Source organism: Hibiscus syriacus, unplaced genomic scaffold (assembly GCF_006381635.1).
Source record: "Hibiscus syriacus cultivar Baekdansim isolate YM2019G1 unplaced genomic scaffold, ASM638163v2 tig00110332_pilon, whole genome shotgun sequence".
In the NCBI taxonomy this organism is placed as follows: Eukaryota; Viridiplantae; Streptophyta; class Magnoliopsida; order Malvales; family Malvaceae; genus Hibiscus; species Hibiscus syriacus.
The window spans coordinates 9569379-9588831 of record NW_024062688.1 but is presented as its reverse complement, the minus strand read 5'-3'; the positions used below and the strand labels follow the sequence as shown (position 1 = coordinate 9588831).

Below are 19453 nucleotides of genomic sequence, written 5' to 3'. Positions count from 1 at the left end.
ACAATGTTTTTAAAATCGGAATGGATATTAAATTGATGAAAGTATTGGTTTATTGATTTAATCGAGTTTAATCGTAGTTGAATTAGATTTTATATAAAATAATATTTTTTAAATTTTACATAATATTTAAAATAATATTAATATATATAACACTTTTTTTAAGTTTACAATATTAAAAGGTATAAAAATTTCACAAGTCATAACATATATAAATTAAAAATCATAAAATCAAGTGAAACAAAATGATTCAAATCAACTACAACATAATATTTAAGGTTAAATATATTAAATAATAAATATAATTATAATAAAAAAATAAAATCGAGGCTTAAAAAATTCATAACAAATGATGTCATTTGGTTTAATTTTTTTAAAAAAAACAATCTCACATGTATAAGAAACATAGAAGAGCATTCCGAAAGTTTAAAGAGTAAAAATATGAGAACAAAACAATCTCACATGGCTAAGAAACATAGAATAGCATCCCAACTTACTTCTATAAATAATAGAGGTAATTTGACATTTAAAACCATGGAGCCTTTTGGTGAGCACAGAGCGAACTATTCTTTCGCTTCAATTGAGCTCAAATTTTAGGCTTCAATCGAACTTCTAATATTTTTTGAGTTCGAGACTTTTCGAGTTCAAGTTTTAATATTATATTTCGAGTTCGAGTTGAACTTGATAATTTTTAGCTCGTGAGTTTTTGAGTCGAGTTGAGCTTACTTTTAAAGTTTTCGAGTTCGAGTCGAGCTCAACAATACTCGAATTTGACTTGACTCGTTGAACAAATGACGTCGTTTGGTTTAATTTTTTTTAAAAGAAAAAAAGTGAACCGGCGGTTCAAACCGGATATATGAGGTAAGAAATTGATTTCGATTTGGGATTTGGTCGTACAAGGTAATTTGCTACCTCATAACTAATATGGGTAAGAAATTGATTTCAGTTTTTAAACAATATCTTTTATATAATTTTTTTTGAATGTATCTTTCATATATTTAATTAAGGGAATAACATCAAAACAATTAGGGTAAATTTTGTATTTAGTATCTAAACTATCAATTTTAATTCATTTTAGTATCTAAACTTTCAATTTTTTTCAAAATCATACCTAACGTTTAGTTTTTGTTTCATATTAGTACTACTCCCATTAAAAACTTAACGGTACTATATTTTTTATGGATAGATTACGTCATTCATCGCTCAACTATCTTCTCACTCTTATTTTGGTACTAAAATTTAAAAAATTAAATTTAACTACTCAGCTTTCAAATTGCTCTTATTTAATCACTTTAATCTATTTTATTTATAATTTTTGTAACGTAACATTTTTATTATTATTTTATTAATATATAATTAAAAATAAAAAATTGAAAGTTATAGTGACTAAATTTGGAGTAATTTGAAAGTTAAATAATTAAATTAAAAAAATTAAACTTTAATAACTAAAATAAAAGTGTGAAGATAATTGTGTGCTGAATGATGCAATTCAGCCGCAAAAATATAGCTAGTGCAAATCATATGTTAAGTTTTTAAAGCGAGATACGAAAACGAAACTAAAACTAAACATTAAGTATGGTTGTACAAAATTGAAAATTTAAATATTAAAATTGATATTTTAAATATTAAATGTGTGATTTATCTAGAAGATTATTTACGTAAATGACACTCATTTCAGACTTTCAGTCACGGATACATGTTTTATCAATTGTTCTTTATTAAAGGTGCATTTTATTGAAGTATTTTTGTTATACGTGATTGCTCAGGTGAAAGTTGCTTTATTGATTTTCCTTTCAAAATTGAATTTTAATTTAGGAGTACTTTAGGGTTTTTAAAAATGGTTAGTGTTATAGTTTTTTTATGAGTAGTTTAGTTTAGTTTTTTTTTAAAATAGTTAGCGTTATATTTTTTTTATAAATTAAGGTATGTAGGAAAAAATTTAGTTGTTGATAGAAATAAATTTATTTCGTAAGTCGTTGATGATTCATTATTTCTAGTTTAAACGGAAAATCAAAATTAATAAAAATACGATTGTTGGTCGATAATCTTTCGTATAAGAAGAGGGTGTAGAGATAGAAGATGATCAGTAGAGATAAGAGAGCAGGAAAGGAGAGAGCGAGTACTTCCATCAAGTTTATCTTATGAATTTTGTTGACTTTTACGTTGAGCTAACGATCAACCGAAATTGTTGTCAAGAGGGGGTGATTGAACTTTTTAAAATTTTTGGAAATTAAGGAGAAATAATAGGAAAACTGACTTAATGATTTATAGTGTTTCAACTTCCTTAATAAAGTCTGCATCCACTACCATATCTCTTCACTAAGAATTTCTAACAAATTAACTAATTTGTTCTTTATTTTTCTAGGCTCAAGAGTAACCTTTACAAATTCCCTATCTTTTACAATGGCTAAGATAGAACAAAACCCCTTTTACAAAAGGATAATGTAAACAAGAAAACATCAAAATGTAGGTGTTTACAAATTAAGCTCACAAAAACACTCTATGTACAAGAGAAAAGGAAAAATAAGATTGAAAGAGCTTTTCTCTTAATGTGGATTGCTTGGATAGATGTTGTCACCTTCTTCAATTGTCATCAACTTGATTTTATATGTTGGAATGAGTTATTAGTCCTTTCTAGTCGCTGGGGATGTTTTAGAACCGTTAGAGCCTTAATTTTAAGCATTAAATGCTCACCTACAACATTGGTATCGATACCGGGAAGTTGGTATCGAGACCAAGCATGAAAAACATTCAAAATTATAGTTGTTGAAGCCTCAGTATCAATAATGTTTGAAGGAGTATCGATAATCACATTCCAGTATCGATACCAACACTATGATACCGATACCAAAAAAGTCTTCTAGAATATCGGTCTCGAGACTGGATAGGTTTTTGACAAATTTTAAGAGCTTTGAGCTTTAGAACAATGTTTAAAAGTTTGACAAAGTTTAGAGAACATCTAGGACATATTTTTCAAATTAATTTGGACTTTGAATTATTTTTGAATCATTTGAGCAAATTCAATTTAATCCAAAAACATTTTACACTTATTTGTTATATCAAAATATTGGTTCAACAATCTCCCCTTTTTGATATAACAAAACCTTTGAAAAATTATTTTTGGCAAAAGCTCTCCCTTATTAAAACAAGGGTTGAATAGGAGAAATAATTTGGAAAAATATTTGAGCTCCCCCTATTTCATTCTTGAAATTGAATTTTTCAAATCAATACTTCTCCCCTTTATGTTATATCAAAAATAATTCAAACTTCAAGGTACAAAATAACAATAGAGAGTAAGTAGAAATTTTAACATATAAATCATTTGAAAAATCAAAAGCTCCTCCTTAACAAATGCATTCCAAGAAAAAAATTGACTTTAAAAGATTGGCATTTAACAACTATTAAATTTCAACAAAGATGAGCAAACATGTTAGTAACACATGAAATTCAATAAATCCAAGTCTATACTACTTTATGCAATATTAACAATAGACATTAAAGTTTATATGCATAAAGTTATCCAAAAATGTTATGCATTTGAAAAATTGATATCAATTGTTAGAGAGACATCATTTGCAATAAAACCACATGCATAAACATTTAAATTTAAGGTCAAAATTAAAATTTTGTAAAAACAAAACATTAAAAGCAAGTTTGACCAAAAACATTATGATGAACAATTTTTTTATATGAAAAATCATTAAAACTTTAAAATGTTCATCATGACACATTTTAACATACATGAGATGAAAAACAACATATAATTGTTTATGCTCAAAACTCATGCATGCATAAAACAAAATAGGCAACCAATTATGCAAAATAAAAAAAATATGTTTAGAGGTCACTCATTCCTCATTTTGTGTGGCTAGAGCATTTGAATTTCTTCACTTTTGTTACAATTGCTCACACACCTACAAGAGACATTTATATAGCTTTTGGTAACCAGATTGCTTTGGATCCTTGAATGTTAGTGCAAAAGTCTCTTGTTCCCTTAGGAACCCATACTTGTCTAATTTTAAAATGTTTTCTATGTTATAAAGGACAAGTATGTTCCATGTGACCATAAAAATGATAATGTGAACATTTTGTCATTCTTAAAATAGATGAATTGTTTTGAGAAATTGTTTCATTTTCTTTTGTTAAGCATTCTAGCTTAACTTTCAAATCAAATTTTTATTTTTCTAAATCATTGATTTTGATTTTTGAAAACTCAAAATTATTTTTCAAAGTTTTATTTTGTTTTTTAAAATCTAATTTTGCTTTTGAAAGAAAACCATTTTCAACTTTGATTTTTAAAACAATTTCTTATGTTTGGAATTCATGATCTCAAATTCCAAATACAACTCATCATAGGCTTCTTGTAACTCTTTAAAAGAATAAGAATTTAAATCACAAGAGTTAAAAGATATATTGGGCTCTTCAAGAGCCATTAAGCACACCACCTTTGAATTTGGAAGAATTGAACTTGATGGTTCTTCTTTATTGTCACCATTAAGTTCTTCGATCGGGAGTTCTCCATGAAGAATGAGTCGGATGTGGAAATTATCTTCTCGGTTGAGTTGAAAATAGATAGAACTTCTTCAAGGATCGTCTAAAGAGGTTGTTAAACCTTTAATGAGTCAAGCTCATATACCCATTGTTGAATTTTACGTTGCTCTAACGATCAATTGAAATTGTTGCCAAGAGGGAGTTAATTGGTATTTTTAAAATTTTTGGAAATTAAGGAGAAAGAATAGGAAAATTGGCTAAATGATTTTTGTGGTTCAACTTCCTCTATGAAGTTTACATTCACTACCTTATCTCCTCACTAAGGATTTCTAACAAATTCACTAATTTGTTCTTTCTTTTTCTAGGCTCAAGAGTAACATTTACAAATTCCTTATCTTTTACAATGGTTAAAATATAACCAAAACCCCTTTTACAAAAAGATAGAGAAATATAAATAAGAAAACCTCCAAAATGTAGGCAATTACAAATTATGCTCACAAAAACATTCTATGTACAAGAGAAAAGGAAAAATAAGATTGAAAGAGCTTTTCTCTTGATGTGGATTGCTTGGATAGATGTTGTCACCTTTTTCAAGTGTCCTCAACTTGATTTTATATGTTTGAATGAGTTACTAGTCGTTTCTAGTCGTTGGGGGATGTTTTGGAGCCGTTGGAAGCCTTAATTTTGAGCATTAAATGCTCATCTGAAACTTTGGTATCGATACCGGGAAGTTGATATCGAGACCGAGCATGAAAAAAATTCAAAATTATAGTCGTTGAAGCCTCAGTATCGATACTGTTTGAAGGAGTATCGATACCAACACCATGGTACCGATACTAAAAAAATCTTCTGGAATTTCTGTCTCGAGATTGCCATGTTGGTCTCGAGACTGGTTAGGGTTCTTGGCAAATTTCAAGAGCCTTGAGCTTTAGAACAATGATTAAAAGTTTGACAAAGTTTAGAAAACATCTATGACATACTTTTCAAATTAATTTGAGCTTTGAATTATTTTTGAATCATTTGAGAAAATTCAATTTAGTCCAAAAACATTTTCCCCTTATTTGTTATATCAAAATATAGATTCAACAAATTTTTAGATTGATCCTTTGACGGTTGGTGTTAGACCTAAAATCATCTTATATATTAGTAGGTTAACATACTGTACATATATAACTGTCAACGATCAGATTTGTATGAAAGATAGACGATTTCTAAAATTGTGTGAGGTTGGATAACTTCCGAAGAATATCCAGAAGATGTAACAAAGATATAATACGGTAAACCTTTCATCTTTTACATCATCTGAAAAAGAAAACAACTAATACAACAAAACATGAGAGCACTTGAAGGCATTTGGTCAAAAGGATCAATCATCTGTGGAACCCTATTGTTTAATATTACAGTCTTCATAACAGGAATCTGATACCAAGTCATCAAAAGTAGAAAACAATGGACTCGATTTACCAATATGAAATTATAGAAGAATGCAAAGCTGATATCTAGTACAAGGTTCAACTGCTTTCGGTTGACAGGGAAAGGAACTCTCTCATATCCTCTTCTTCCTCTTCAGTATAACATAGGAACTCTCTTTTAATCCAACCTTACCTGAGGCATTTTGAAGGTGAAGTTTCAAGATCACAAAGATTCTTCGAAGTGACCATTTTCTTACCGTTCATGTGTACTAAAACATGTTCATTATGAACCCATTGAGCGGCCTCATGGGCGGAACATCGCGGGGTTTAAGGGGAGTCTTGGCCACCGCCGATTATATTTTTAATTATTAATTGATATATAAACAATATATTTTGTAAAAAAATAAAAATATTAAGCCCCTAATTTAAAAAATTATATTTATGAAAAGTAAAAAATATTTTAATCCCGCTATAATAAATTCATGATTCCGCCTCTGAGCAGCCTCAGTTGTAGAAAGGACGGTTTCTCATTTGAGGTAAACCATCAAGTATGTAGCTAAAAAGACGAGTAAAATATATGCATTTAGCTTAAAAACTTAATAGTCATGCATAAAACAAAGAGCATTTGCATATTCACCGAGCCAGTCAATGTATAATAATTACATGGTCTTATTCATTATATCTTCGTAGAAAGGGCAGACTTTGAATTGCCGCTGGCAGCAGTAACAGAAGCAGTTCATTCTCAAACTTGATACAAACTGGCCATGCATTTACTTGCAACGCGGAGAGACCAAAGATGAGATGTGTTGATGGCATTGTTAGGAATGGACCTCCTTGTCCAATTTCACACTGGCAGCCAGCCTGCTTTAGCTTCATTTACAGAACATACATCTTTGAACCGATGCGCGAAGCATTTCTTTCTGCAATGTACTTTGGAATCTCCATTTACTACTTTATATTGATTAGTTACTGGTTCTCAGGTTGTATCCTAGTTTTTTGTTGTTTAGTTCAGATTTAGTAGTTTGTTTTCATTCAGTCCTATGATTCTTTGGGAGGTTGCACGTTTTCATAGAAAAACAAACACAACATTGCTTCCTTCCCTAGTAAAAGACAATGAGGATAGGATAGCGGAACAAAGACATGATCTACAGCAACCATAACTTATCAAGCGCTCAAGACCTTGCCTTCTTCCGTAGTGGATCCCCACACAAGTTTCTCGTCAGATTTTGGCATTTTTTAATGGTTGGAATCCATTTCTGAATCCCATTCAGTTTAATGAAATGAAAGCTCTGCTTTTGGATAGATTATATTCACCAATTTCTATTTTCAACCACCATTTCAAACAAAGGATAGCAAAGCATTTGTTAAGGCAAAATGATACGAACTGGTCATGCATCTTAGGCCAAGCATATTTGATAAAAATAATGATTTCAGGTTCTAGATATAACATAAAATGAAAAGAAATGAGCAAGCTAACTTAGAAGCAATATGTATTGCAAAACTCTGAGAAAAAGTCCAAGAGGAAGTTACAAATTCATAATCATAAAGAAGCTCTACCCTCCCTTTCGTTCTATTTTTTTGCTTTTTGATGAATCACAAGCAACAGAAAATAAGTGCATTCTGATTCTTATTAAAAACAAACGAGACTGTCACAATTGGAATGCCTCCCTCTCTTCAGTTTCAATCTCCAACCCAAAACCACAATGAGAGTTACCGAGCAAGCTTAGATAAGTTCTTTCGCCGCTGCAACAACAGCCTCTGGAGTTAAACCGAATTCCTTGTATTTTGCCTGCTGGTGCACTGGCCCCGAACCGGTCAATTCCAATTGCCTTCCCCTTGGATCCAACAATCTTCTGCCACCCAAATGTTGATGCAGCCTCAATACTAACCCTAGCTGATACGGATGATGGCAAAACACTTTCCTTGTAGGCATCTGATTGCTCATCAAAGAGCTCCCACGAAACAAAGGAGACAACCCTAACAGTCTTGCCTTCCTTCCTTAGCTCATCAGCAGCTTTAGCAGCAATCTCCAACTCAGAACCAGTTCCAATCAGAATTACATTGGGATTGTTGCCAGAAGAATTGTCTGAAACAATGTAGCCACCCTTTTCAACTCCCTCGATGGAAGTTCCAGGAAGGTTGGGCAGCTTTTGCCTGGAGAGGGCAAGAATAGAGGGTCTCTTCCTGTTCAGAACAGCAACCTTATATGCACCAGCTGTTTCATTTCCATCAGCTGGACGTAGCATCAAAAGGTTAGGCATCGCACGGAAGCTTGCCAAGTGCTCAATGGCTGGTGGGTGGGTCCATCTTCTCCAAGACCAATGGAATCATGGGTCATAACATAGACAACTCCTGCTTCACACAAGGCAGAAATCCTAATGGCAGCTCTCATATAGTCAGTGAAGACAAAGAACGTAGCACAGTAAGGAATGAAGCCTGGGCTGTGAAGGGCAATGCCATTGCAGATGGCTCCCATTCCATGTTCCCTAACACCAAACCTAACATTGCGATCCTCAGGGGTGTCCTTTTGGAAATCACCGTACATTTTGAGCAAGGTCATGTTCGAAGAAGCAAGGTCAGCACTTCCACCAAGAAGACCAGGGAGTACTTTTACAAGGGCATTGAGATTTTGTTGAGAGAGATTTCTGGTAGCGTCAGCTGGGCTCTCCGGAGTGTATGTCTAAAAATGTAAACACAAAAGGGCTCAAAATATAGTTTTCATTCCAATGTAATCTGACTGTATTAGTCTATTGAAAAAGAATATCTAAGAATTAGGTGTCAAATCTTTTTCAGCAAGGATAGTAAACAGTACTAACTGGAAGTGCCTTCTCCCAGCCAGCTGGTAGTTCACCAGTGACGATTGCCTTGAGTTCTGCAGCTTCCTCTTTGTACTTCTTCTCATATTCAGCAAACTTGGCATTCCATTCAGCTTCAAGAGCAGCACCCTGAGGGGTATGACGACTCCAGTGCCTGCAGAAATGGAAAGAAAGTTTTGAACACTAAACCAAAAAGACATAATCATATGCATATATAGTTACCTCAACTAATCTTCTTACCCTTTAACATCTTCAGGAACATGGAAAGGCTCATATGGCCATCCAAGGTTTTTCCTAGTAGCATCAACTTCCTTGGCACCCAATGCACTCCCATGTACACTATATGAGTTTGCCTTGTTCGGAGATCCATAACCAATGGTGGTTGTCACCTGAAAGGAACAAGGAATTAAAAAATGGCACCTTGTACAACACATTAGAGAGATAATAAGGTTGAACCTAAACATGTAAGATAGATGCAAGATTTTTCAATTTTCAATCAAGGCATTCTAATATGATGCGGGCCCTTTTAAGAAAAGCTTTAGCAGAGAAGTCTTTACCTAATAATTATGGGTAAACTTTTACTAGATAAGATTCAAATCAATAAATACTACAAGCATATTACTTCCAAACAGAATGTGGGGAAAACATCTGACCTTGATCAGAGTGGGTTTGTCTTTGACAGCCTTTGCTTCCTTGATTGCAGCACGAATTTCATCATAGCCAGTGTTTCCATTCTTTACCCAGATAACATGCCACCCTAGCCCCTCAAAACGTGTATCAACATTCTCGGTAAAGGCAATTTCGGTATCACCATCAATTGAAATGTGGTTGTCATCATAGAAAGCTATAAGCTTCCCAAGTCCCCAGTGTCCGGCAAGCGAACACACTTCATTTGATATACCCTCCATTTGACAACCATCTCCCAAGATAACATATCTAAGAAAACAAAGGTCAATATACCACAACGAGATTGAGCACGCAAACAATAGAAAGAATTGGACATAGCGAAGGAATCATACGTGTAGTGATCAACAATCTCATTGTCTGGCTTGTTGAATCTAGCAGCCAAGTGTTTCTCAGCAAGAGCCAATCCAACAGCATTTGCAATACCTTGACCAAGTGGCCCTGGGAAAAAACACATTTATATACATATATTTGCTTTATTTTTAATACGACAATTTTGTTGATAAAAACAATTGGAATCACTTAAGCAAAAGAATCTAACTAACCAGTTGTTACTTCAACTCCAGGTGTTTCAAAGTTCTCCGGATGTCCAGGGGTCCTGCTTCCCCACTGACGGAAATTCTTCAAATCTTCTTCCTAGAGAATAAACCAGTCATTATAAATGTTAGTCATTTCGTGTAAGAAATCATCTCTTTTATAAAAAGGAAACAAGGATCCAAATTTCAAAGCTCTCAAAATAGAATTTCAAAGAAGCTTACCTTGACACTGTCGTAACCAGCGAGGTGAAGCAGGGCATACTGCAACATACAGCCGTGGCCCGCGGACAACACGAAACGGTCACGGTTGAACCAGTAAGGATTCTTGGGGTTATACCTCATGACCTCATCGTACAAAATGTGGCCCATCGGAGCGCAGCCCATGGGCAACCCGGGGTGCCCTGAATTCGCCTTCTCGACAGCATCAATAGACAAGAATCTGATCGTGTTGATCGATTTCTCCACCAGGGAAGTCTCGGCGGCGGTGCCGATTGTCTCGACGGCGGCAGCACGGACTTGGAGCTTCTGGGTGGAGCGGGAGGGGAGGCGTAGCCGGGAAGAGGAAGCACGTGGGATGGTGGATTGGAGGCCGGCGAAGGTGGGAAAGGAGAGTGCGGAGAGAGAGACGCGGTGGTCGGAGGATGACGGCGATCCATGCGAGGAGATGGCGTGAGAAAGGAGCGCTTGAGATAGGGTTAGTGAAGAAGAAGAGGCCATTTTTAACTGAGCGGAGCAAAGTGGAGGGTGAGGTTGTTAAAGGGGACCCCTCGTTTGATAATGTAGAGAAATAGCCACCAACTCTCATTGATCTTCTTGTCTAGCTGACCGTTAGATTCGAATATGGATTCATCTCCACCATTGATTTTGGGTAACAATTTCATACTGCTCTATCCGCCTCTCATTTCTTTTTCTTTCTCCTTTTTTCTTTAAAAATAATTCTTTTGTAAATATGTTCTAGTTAAATAAATTAATAATATTTTGAGCTTTTTATACCTTTAGGTCCCTTTAGGAAAAATTAGGTAAAACAATAAGGGTGAACCATGGAGGGTTAGATATCACTGGATTTTGTATATCGACTTGTATTATTGAGTTTTAATTTTATATTCAATTATGTTATTTTGTCGTTAAATTAGAAACATGATGATGACATGGTTAATGATTATTAATGTGTCATGCTACACTACAACAACGTTGTTTTGATGCATAAAACGACTCGTTTGAGACGCTGAATTTTATGAGTGTATTGATTTTACCATTAAACTTTTAAACGTTTTACTTTTCTGGTATTACACTTTTTGATCGTAATCGAAAATTAAACGTCACTCGTCATTGATTGTATTCCACGGTAAAATTGGTACTAAAACGTTCGTATTTCACTTCTCCTCATTCTCCTAGGATTAATTTTCCATAAAATCCACTCTTCAAAATCAATAAAATGAAACAAAAAGGCTGCTATTTTTAGATGTTAGGAGGATTTCTTATATTTATGAGATTTGTGGTGTTTGTATGAAATTTTGAACAATGAAAAGCATTATTTCAAGAAGACGAACAACATACTTGAAATTTAGTCTTGTGGGATGATCATTAAAAGAAATCAAAGTATTAATACGTCAAACTTTTAAATAGATTTTCATAGATTTTGATTGGGTTTTGTGGAAAACTAATCTTATTATAAGAAAAAAGTGAAATGAAAATATTTTGACACTAATCTTATCGCGAAAGATGACCGATGGCGAACGATGATTGGTAATAAATGACGATCGAAAAACGCGGTCAAAGTATTAATATGTTGAACTTTCAAATAGATTCAACGTTCAAGTAATCAAAAACATAATAAAAAGAGAAAATAATCAAAACTTAAGTTTTTTTGAATTTAGTGAGTAAAATTATATAAATATAAAAGATAAGTGATAATTACCGAAGTTTACCCTAAGGATGCGTTTGGTTCACGGAATATAAGATTACCAGTGTGAATGTAAGATTACCAGGGAATAGTATTACTGAAATGTTGTATTTTGTGTTTAGTTGGTTTAGCAGGAATGTAAGATTACCGTGTTTGGTTAAAGGAATAAAAGATTATTGGAATGTATATTTGACCAAATTGTCCTTATTATATATTTGTTTTTTTAACAAGTTGGAAAATATTTATATATTTTCTTTAAAAAATTTAAATTCATAAAATTTATATACTTTTTTTAGAAAATGAAAATATAAAAAGGTTTAATGAAATGATAAAATTTTATTTTAATCCCTGAACTTCATATAAAATTTTAATTATAGGTTTCTTTGTAAATCTAAAATAGTTTAAGGATAAATTTATAATTTAACATTCGTAGAATTTTTATTATTCAATGACAGAAAAATGATATTTTTGAAAAAAAATGAAAGGCATTTTAGTCCAAAACGCCGATAATCAAATAATACCTAAGGAAATGGAGGTAATGACATTCTTAGTAATATACCCCAAAAAAATTCACTATTGGTAATCTTACATTACCAGAAATGAAATTCCCAACTAACCAAACGGAAGAATGTGGATTTCATTCCCATGTGAATATCATATTCCCCATCCAAACGCTCCCTAAATAATTTAATTCGTGAAAATATCTTGTAAGTTGTAACCTCGATTAATTAATATAAATTATCTTTAAGATTGTAGAAATACATTTTTTTAATAAATTAAAATACCAAGAAATATAAAATCAGGTACAACTACAAACTTCATATTAAGAACTAGCTAAATATTTAATAAAATAATATAATTAAATTTTAAATGGATAAATTACACGCTTACTTATTAAATTTTATTATTCGTCATATTTTATTTATCGTACTTTCAATTTTTTTAATTTACTCACTCAATTCTAAACATTGAATTTTTTTATCACTTAACCAATTAATTCTTAACTCCATCGTGACATGATATTTTTTAATTAATTTCTTAATTAATATTTTATTAATATTATTTATATTTTTTTCATAATCCTAAACCCAATTCACTTTTCTCACTCTCACCCTCAAATTTCTCTCCGTCGTCTTCTCTTCTCCCTTCTAATCTCTCCACCATCTTCTCTTTTCCCTTCTAATCTCTTCACCATTCGACGTAAATAGCCAAACTAGTACACCATTTTAAGTGAAAGAAGATAAACTCATGGGGATTAAAGCAAGAAAAAGGAAATGGGGTATGTTTTTCCTGTATTTAAGATGATTCCTGTTCTTTTTCTGGAATTTTGGCTTTGAACTGATTCACAGAGTTTGGATCAAATGCTCAGCTTTTGTCAGAAAGGTATGCAAACACCTGACAAACTTCTTTAAAACTTCCTTTTAAGTTTTTTTTTTTTGCATTTCTCCCTTTGATGTAACTTTTGAAGTTGATGTACTCTGTTGGTTCCTGAGAATTCGAGGGAAAATACATAACAAAATTCTGAGGGTTTGGGTGCTTTTCCTTTTTGAATGAATTTGCTCTGTTTTCTCATAGAGGATCACCTCTGTTTGGTTTTTGGAATAGTTCAAATGAGTTCATGAAAGTTGAAACTTTATTTCCAATTTCCTTTGTTACTGTGTTCTTTCTACACAAAATTCATTTAAAAAAAACATTTATTTTCAGTTCTTCTTCACTTTTTTTTTTTACTTTTTTCATATGGTTTTACTTATTTGTATTTTTTGCTTAAAGGGATTACCTCTGATCTGTTTGGTTACTGGAAAAATGAAGAAAAAAAGATGGTGGAGAGATTAGAAAGGAGAAGATAAGACAGTTGAGAGAAGATTGGGTTGGGGATATTAAAAAAATTATAAATAATATAAAAAAATATTAATTAATTAAAAAATTAATAAAAAAAAGTCAAGTCATGATGGTATTAAGAAATAAACGGTGAAATGATTAAAATAAAGTTTAATGTCTTCCGTGAATAAATTAAAAAAATTAAAAATAAAATGAGTAAATTAGAATAGAGTAAAATTTAGTGAATAGTCGTGTAATTTATTCATATTAAAATATGCTGAACAGTAAATCAAATACGGAATTCATAATTCATCTTTTAAAATTTGACATAATTTTTTTTAATAAAAATCCTTATTAGATTAAAATAAAAATAAAAAATTTAGTTAGGATCATAAAATATATTTTTAATAAAAATATTTTTATGTAAATATTATTTTAGCATAATAAAAAGGTAATTGGGCCTCAATCTCGATACGGTCCATTTATGGGTCAAGAGATATTTGGAAGGAAGTAAAGGCCTTACCCAATATGCTTTCAAAGTTCGACGGTTCAAATGCAAAGTAACCATAGAAGAAGATCTTCGTCCCCAGAGAAACCGAAAAGCGAAATAGAAGATCGAAAACCAAAATCGAAGGCGAAATAGAAATAGAAATTTTATAGAGAAAGGGAAGCAAGTAGCTTCCAACACTTAGCAGCATTTTCCTTTTTGAATACTGTAATTGACCCAGGGTTACTGACTGTAATACTGAACCAATCCCTATCGTTGGATCTACCTAAGAACTCAACGCGTTGTAAAGCAAAAGTTAAGAAACTACAGCGAGGGATCCGAATTTGAACGAAGAAGATTCAAAATGACGGATCCGAATCTGGATCTGCAAGAATCGGGTTGGGAGGAACTGAGGAGAGAGGCTCGAAAGATCGAGGGTGATCTCGATGTTAAGCTCTCTTCTTATGCTAAGCTCGGTGCCAGGTTCACCCAAGGAGGTTCGCTGCACTTTTACTGCTACCTTCTCCATTTTTATTATTTCTAGAATTCTGTTCTGAATGCTTGTTATTTTCGTATTATTCAGTTGCATTTTGATTTTCTTTTGGCAGATTACTGAATTCCGAGTAAATCTGTCTAAAAACTGAACAAACTCCACTGGTTTAATAGATTGGAATTTTTTTAATACCAGAGAACATCTTTTCGTTATTTGTTTTAAGGAATAAATAGCCTTAAGCATCTGGTCCGATTTCCTTTTTTTCTCTCCTGTGTGATGATATGTACTCACATTTAGCTTATCTAGATACTGGATCGCCAACGGTTGGGTCAAGTAGGTCATGGAAGTCTATGGAAATGGAAATTCAATCATCGCTTGAGAAGCTGCTGGACATAAATGATTCCATGAGTAGATGTGCTGCATCTGCTGCTTCAACTACTTCGGTGACCCAGAAGCTTGCAAGGCATAAAGACATACTACATGAATTTACTCAGGTTTATTTGTTGACTGTGCTGTAATTTTTATCTAGACTTGTTATTGGAAACCGGGTTTCTATGTATAATTATCGAGAATTTCATACATGCAATTTCATATAGTTCTCTAGAAGTCAGAGCTCGAACTCTTAACATAATCTGTTTTGCTGTTTATTTGTTTGTTTTCTACATGTGTACTTAAAGAGAAAAAAATTGTATGGACAAATGGGGATGCATAAACCCCTTATACATGAAAACTTTCTGGATGGATAACATGTGGTTTTCCATCATGTTGAAGTTTGCAGTTAGAGTTGTCCTTATCTCTTCTTTTCTTGAACTGTGAGAGAAGTGAAAGAAGAGTAGCACAAACACTGGTAGCAGTACAGACTGAGTTAATCCCCAAACTTTTTCATTCATTCTCAATTTTTGAAAGATAATAGATTTTTTGTTCACACATTTACGCTTCCGTATACCCAAAACCAATGGTTGCTGTAAGTTCATTTCCTACCCTCGTTCATTCCATTATAAGTGTATGTTCTCATGTTCCATGAAATTATCTTCAGTTACACTCTCATTGTCATCGGTTATAGATGGAACTAACCCCAAATGCATTCATTCACTCTCAATTTCTGCTTTTGGATTGTCATTGTCTTTATTTAATACTTTGGTTCATTGTACTTTGAATTGATGCACCACTTTTCCTTCATGGATTAGCCATTTGGACCAGTTGTTTAGCATTTTCATCCTTTTGAAGTATGGGTACATTTTTGTTAGGAGTTCAGAAGAATCAAGGGAAACATAAACTCAATGAGGGAACATGCAGAGCTTCTGAGTTCGGTCAGAGATGATATTAATGAGTATAAGGTAGTCATATGATTTAATTTCTTGGCTTTTTCGCTCCCATTGCTAATACTATGTAGTTTCCCAAAGTTTACCTATTTGCCACCATGCAGACATCTGGGAGTATGTCACCAAGAATGCAATTACTCAGAGAAAGAGCTGCCATCCACGGAAGCATTGCTCATGTAAGATTTAAATATTCTTTTATCAGTGTTTATCAAGGTACCTGCTTTGTTTAAAGACCTTCTCCATATGTTTTCTACAGCAATGTGTTCTATTTTGCAATTGTTTAATGGTTTTGGATTATATATGCGAAATCATACACGTTATAAACAGAACAAACAGGTGAACCTGTTGGTCATAAACCTAAAGCAAGTGCCTGGCATGTAGAACCCAAAAAAACTTAGTAGTTGAAATCGCCATTGTCATATATCCATTGTCTAGTCTCAAAATTCAAATCTATATTTCTAGAAGCCAACACGATGCTTTGACAACAACCATTTTTTATATGTGATACATGAACCTAGAATCAATCCCTTACAAATAATGCAAGTTTAAAATATATAAGCCTTAATAACTAGGCCACATTTCCAAGTTTGTCTACAACAATCATTTCTACAGCTAGAAGGTGTTCCATCAGATTTTGGTTGCTTAATGATGTTTACCCAATTACCTCTTGATCATCATTGCAAAATGCATCCTTGATTGCTTTCTTGCAATTAAAGGATCTGGTTTAAAATTCAAACACCACAGAAGTGACTTGTGTGTCTCATGAAAGTTGAATCTTCTTGGTGCTGTTAGTGTACATAGATTATTCATAGTTGGGAAGTGATGTGATCTTATTCATACCAGCAGTGAGACTGGATTTTATATTGTGAACTAATTATTTGCCCAAAAGAGAAAGAGTTGGTGTTGGACTACAAGGGGGGATGATGAATTCAGTTGAAGTCCAAAATTGGTTGCGAACAGATATGCTGATGAGAATTTTATGTTACATCTTCCTTATGCAAAAACAAAAACTTCTGCATGTTTGCATAAAGACTCAAACTAGCATCCTTCTTTGCTCATACATCTTTCTTTTTCTTCTCTAGCTATGCGTACAGTCTTTTAGGTACTTTAACTCCAATTTTAATGGATGAGATTGATGTGACATGCAGAATAAACTTTAGACTAACCGTTGGTTTCTAAATATATATATATATATATTGCTGTCTTTAATTTCTAGCTTTATTATTATTGGTTAGTTTTCTTCCCTATTTGTCAAGGGATTACTTACTTCCAATTTTCTAACCTGTATGTTTGCTTTCTATAGATAGATGATGTGATTAATCAAGCTCAAACGACAAGAGCAGTGTTGGGCTCTCAAAGAGCTTTGTTCGGAGATGTTCAAGGGAAAGTAAAAGTTCTAGGTGACAAGTTCCCTGTTATCCGTGGTTTGCTCGGTACGTCACGACACATCTTCATTACTGAGCTTTTATTCTGTATATGATCTTTTGTTATAATTAAGTAAAAATTTAAAATGCCTCTATTTTCTAGGTTCCATCGGAAGGAGGCGTTCGAGGGACACTCTTATTCTGTCAGCAGTAATAGCTGCTTGTACGTTGTTTCTTATCGTGTATTGGCTATCAAAGTAGCGAGATTTATAGTAATAATACAAAAATGTTAAAAGCTACTGTGTTCTGCCAAGAGATTTTTGGTTTATAATTTGATAGAACAGATCACATTCTGTGTTAAGTTTGTGGTTTTGGTAGCTTCTGTTTGGCGCCATTACATGGAAAAAATCTCATTTGTTTGATGTGCAAATCTGTTACATTGCTCCAATTCAGAGGCTTGGTGTAGTGAAGGAGTGGTGGGTAGCTTGTGGTGCTCCCATGTTGGGTCAGTTTCAGTTGTGGTCACTCTCACTCAGGGTCTGGTCTAAGGATCTTTTAGCTGTGCCTTGCTGCAAAGGGCATTGGTTGTTTAATTCCCGAGAATGCTTGTTTTTGGACTCGATCCGTTGTTATCAACACAGTGGCGAGGTAGCATAAGGGACAATCTCATATAAAGACATGATCCCATGTTGATTTTTCTTTCTTTTATAACTTTTAGCTTATTTTAACCCAATATTTTAACACAGTGACGAGATAGTATTTGTTTTTGATGACTTTTTAAACGTTAGTCGAGGAGGCCACTGCCCACTGCGGTCTGAGATGCTTTACACTGTGCAGTTCCAGTACGTACTACATCTACAAGCTGTGTTTTCACAGTGAAACTGTTCACTCTACTGCCTGCTATGCTATTCTCAATGCCAAGAGATGGATGCAATATACATTACAATTCATTCAATAGTTCATTTTTTTAAAGTCTATGCCCTACCCACTCCCTCCTACCAGGTCACAACACAAAATCACAGATAAAGAGTTCCCCTTTCCCATTGGCATTAGCATTGATTAATACTTGTTGGAGGATTTTCTGATGGTCCATGGATCGTGTTGTGGGGATTTTTTCCTTTGAAAATTTTAAGTTTCTATATAATTTAGATTATTTTTTATTGATAATTTATTTTTGCACTCATAAAATTTTATAAGTTTGTTCCTATAAAATTTTATGAGTTTATCGTCCTTATCATAAAATCTCCGTTTATGAGTACCCATAAGCCAATTGTTGTTTCACCATGGGTGATTTGCAATCCCCTTCAACCCTTAGGGTGCTGGTTCTATCCCCTTAGCGACATTCTTCATAAAGTTGAGATTTTCATTTTGTTATTTTGATCTTTAAAGTGTTTAAACTTTTCAATTGGGTTCTGTGACTATCCATTTAAATTAATCAGAGTGAAACACAATGATTCGGGATCTAAGTTGAATAATAGTAAATATGACATAATTTAAGGGCGCGTTCTCTTAATTAGAGACATTCATAAAATCTTGTTAAAGATCAAGATATAAAATATCAAGATAAAAGAACACACAGCAAAATACTCCAAGAATAATATACCTTTTAATTGTTGAGAACCTCGACCGTGCAATCAAAAATTCATGCAACAATACTAACATTTAAGAAAAGCTTCAAACAATTCATTTTGAATTATATATATGTAAAGAGAAAGAATTCTAGGTGTTTAATATCTTGTGTGATAAGAGATCTGAGAATATAAATATTGCAGGTTATAAAGCGTATTGGCATTCCATTTGAATAAAGAAAAGGGAAAGGGGGGTTAGAATATTTATGATTGATTGTTATACTTTGCAATTTGCATGTGGGGGTAGTAGTGGTCGACGCCCAAATATTCAGCGAGGAAAACTAGCAGCAGCCAACAGATCTCTCGTCATTTTCAGGTAAATTTTTTAGCTCACTTCCGTGCTGATTATAATATATTTCATTCCGTCATGCATATCTTGGCAAACCTATTTCAGGACGACATGAAAGACTAGCTTTTACATTATATACGTGAACAAAATTCTTCAGCTGTAAGCTAATTTTCCTTTTTTTTTTTTATAATTATTCCTCTCCTTAACGCAAGC

The 19453-nt window shown here is 33.1% G+C and overlaps 1 protein-coding gene and 1 pseudogene across 2 annotated transcripts; one reads left to right on the top strand and one right to left on the bottom strand.

Moving 5' to 3' along the window:
* Positions 1–7473: 7473 nt before the first annotated feature.
* Positions 7474–10692, bottom strand: LOC120119767 (annotated as a pseudogene).
* A 3470-nt stretch (positions 10693–14162) lies between these two features.
* LOC120119765 (Golgi SNAP receptor complex member 1-2-like) lies at positions 14163–17820 on the top strand. 2 transcript variants are annotated; one of them, XM_039139574.1, is made up of 6 exons: positions 14163–14641; positions 14935–15131; positions 15885–15974; positions 16064–16135; positions 17263–17392; positions 17487–17820. In XM_039139574.1, exons 1-6 carry the CDS (start codon positions 14509–14511, stop codon positions 17582–17584), a joined length of 720 nt encoding a protein of 239 aa, XP_038995505.1. In that variant the 5' UTR covers positions 14163–14508; the 3' UTR covers positions 17585–17820. The 2 variants fall into 2 exon arrangements, with proteins under 2 accessions (XP_038995505.1, XP_038995506.1); XM_039139575.1 differs by having other exon boundaries at positions 14186–14641; positions 14944–15131.
* The last annotated feature ends 1633 nt before the right edge of the window (positions 17821–19453 follow it).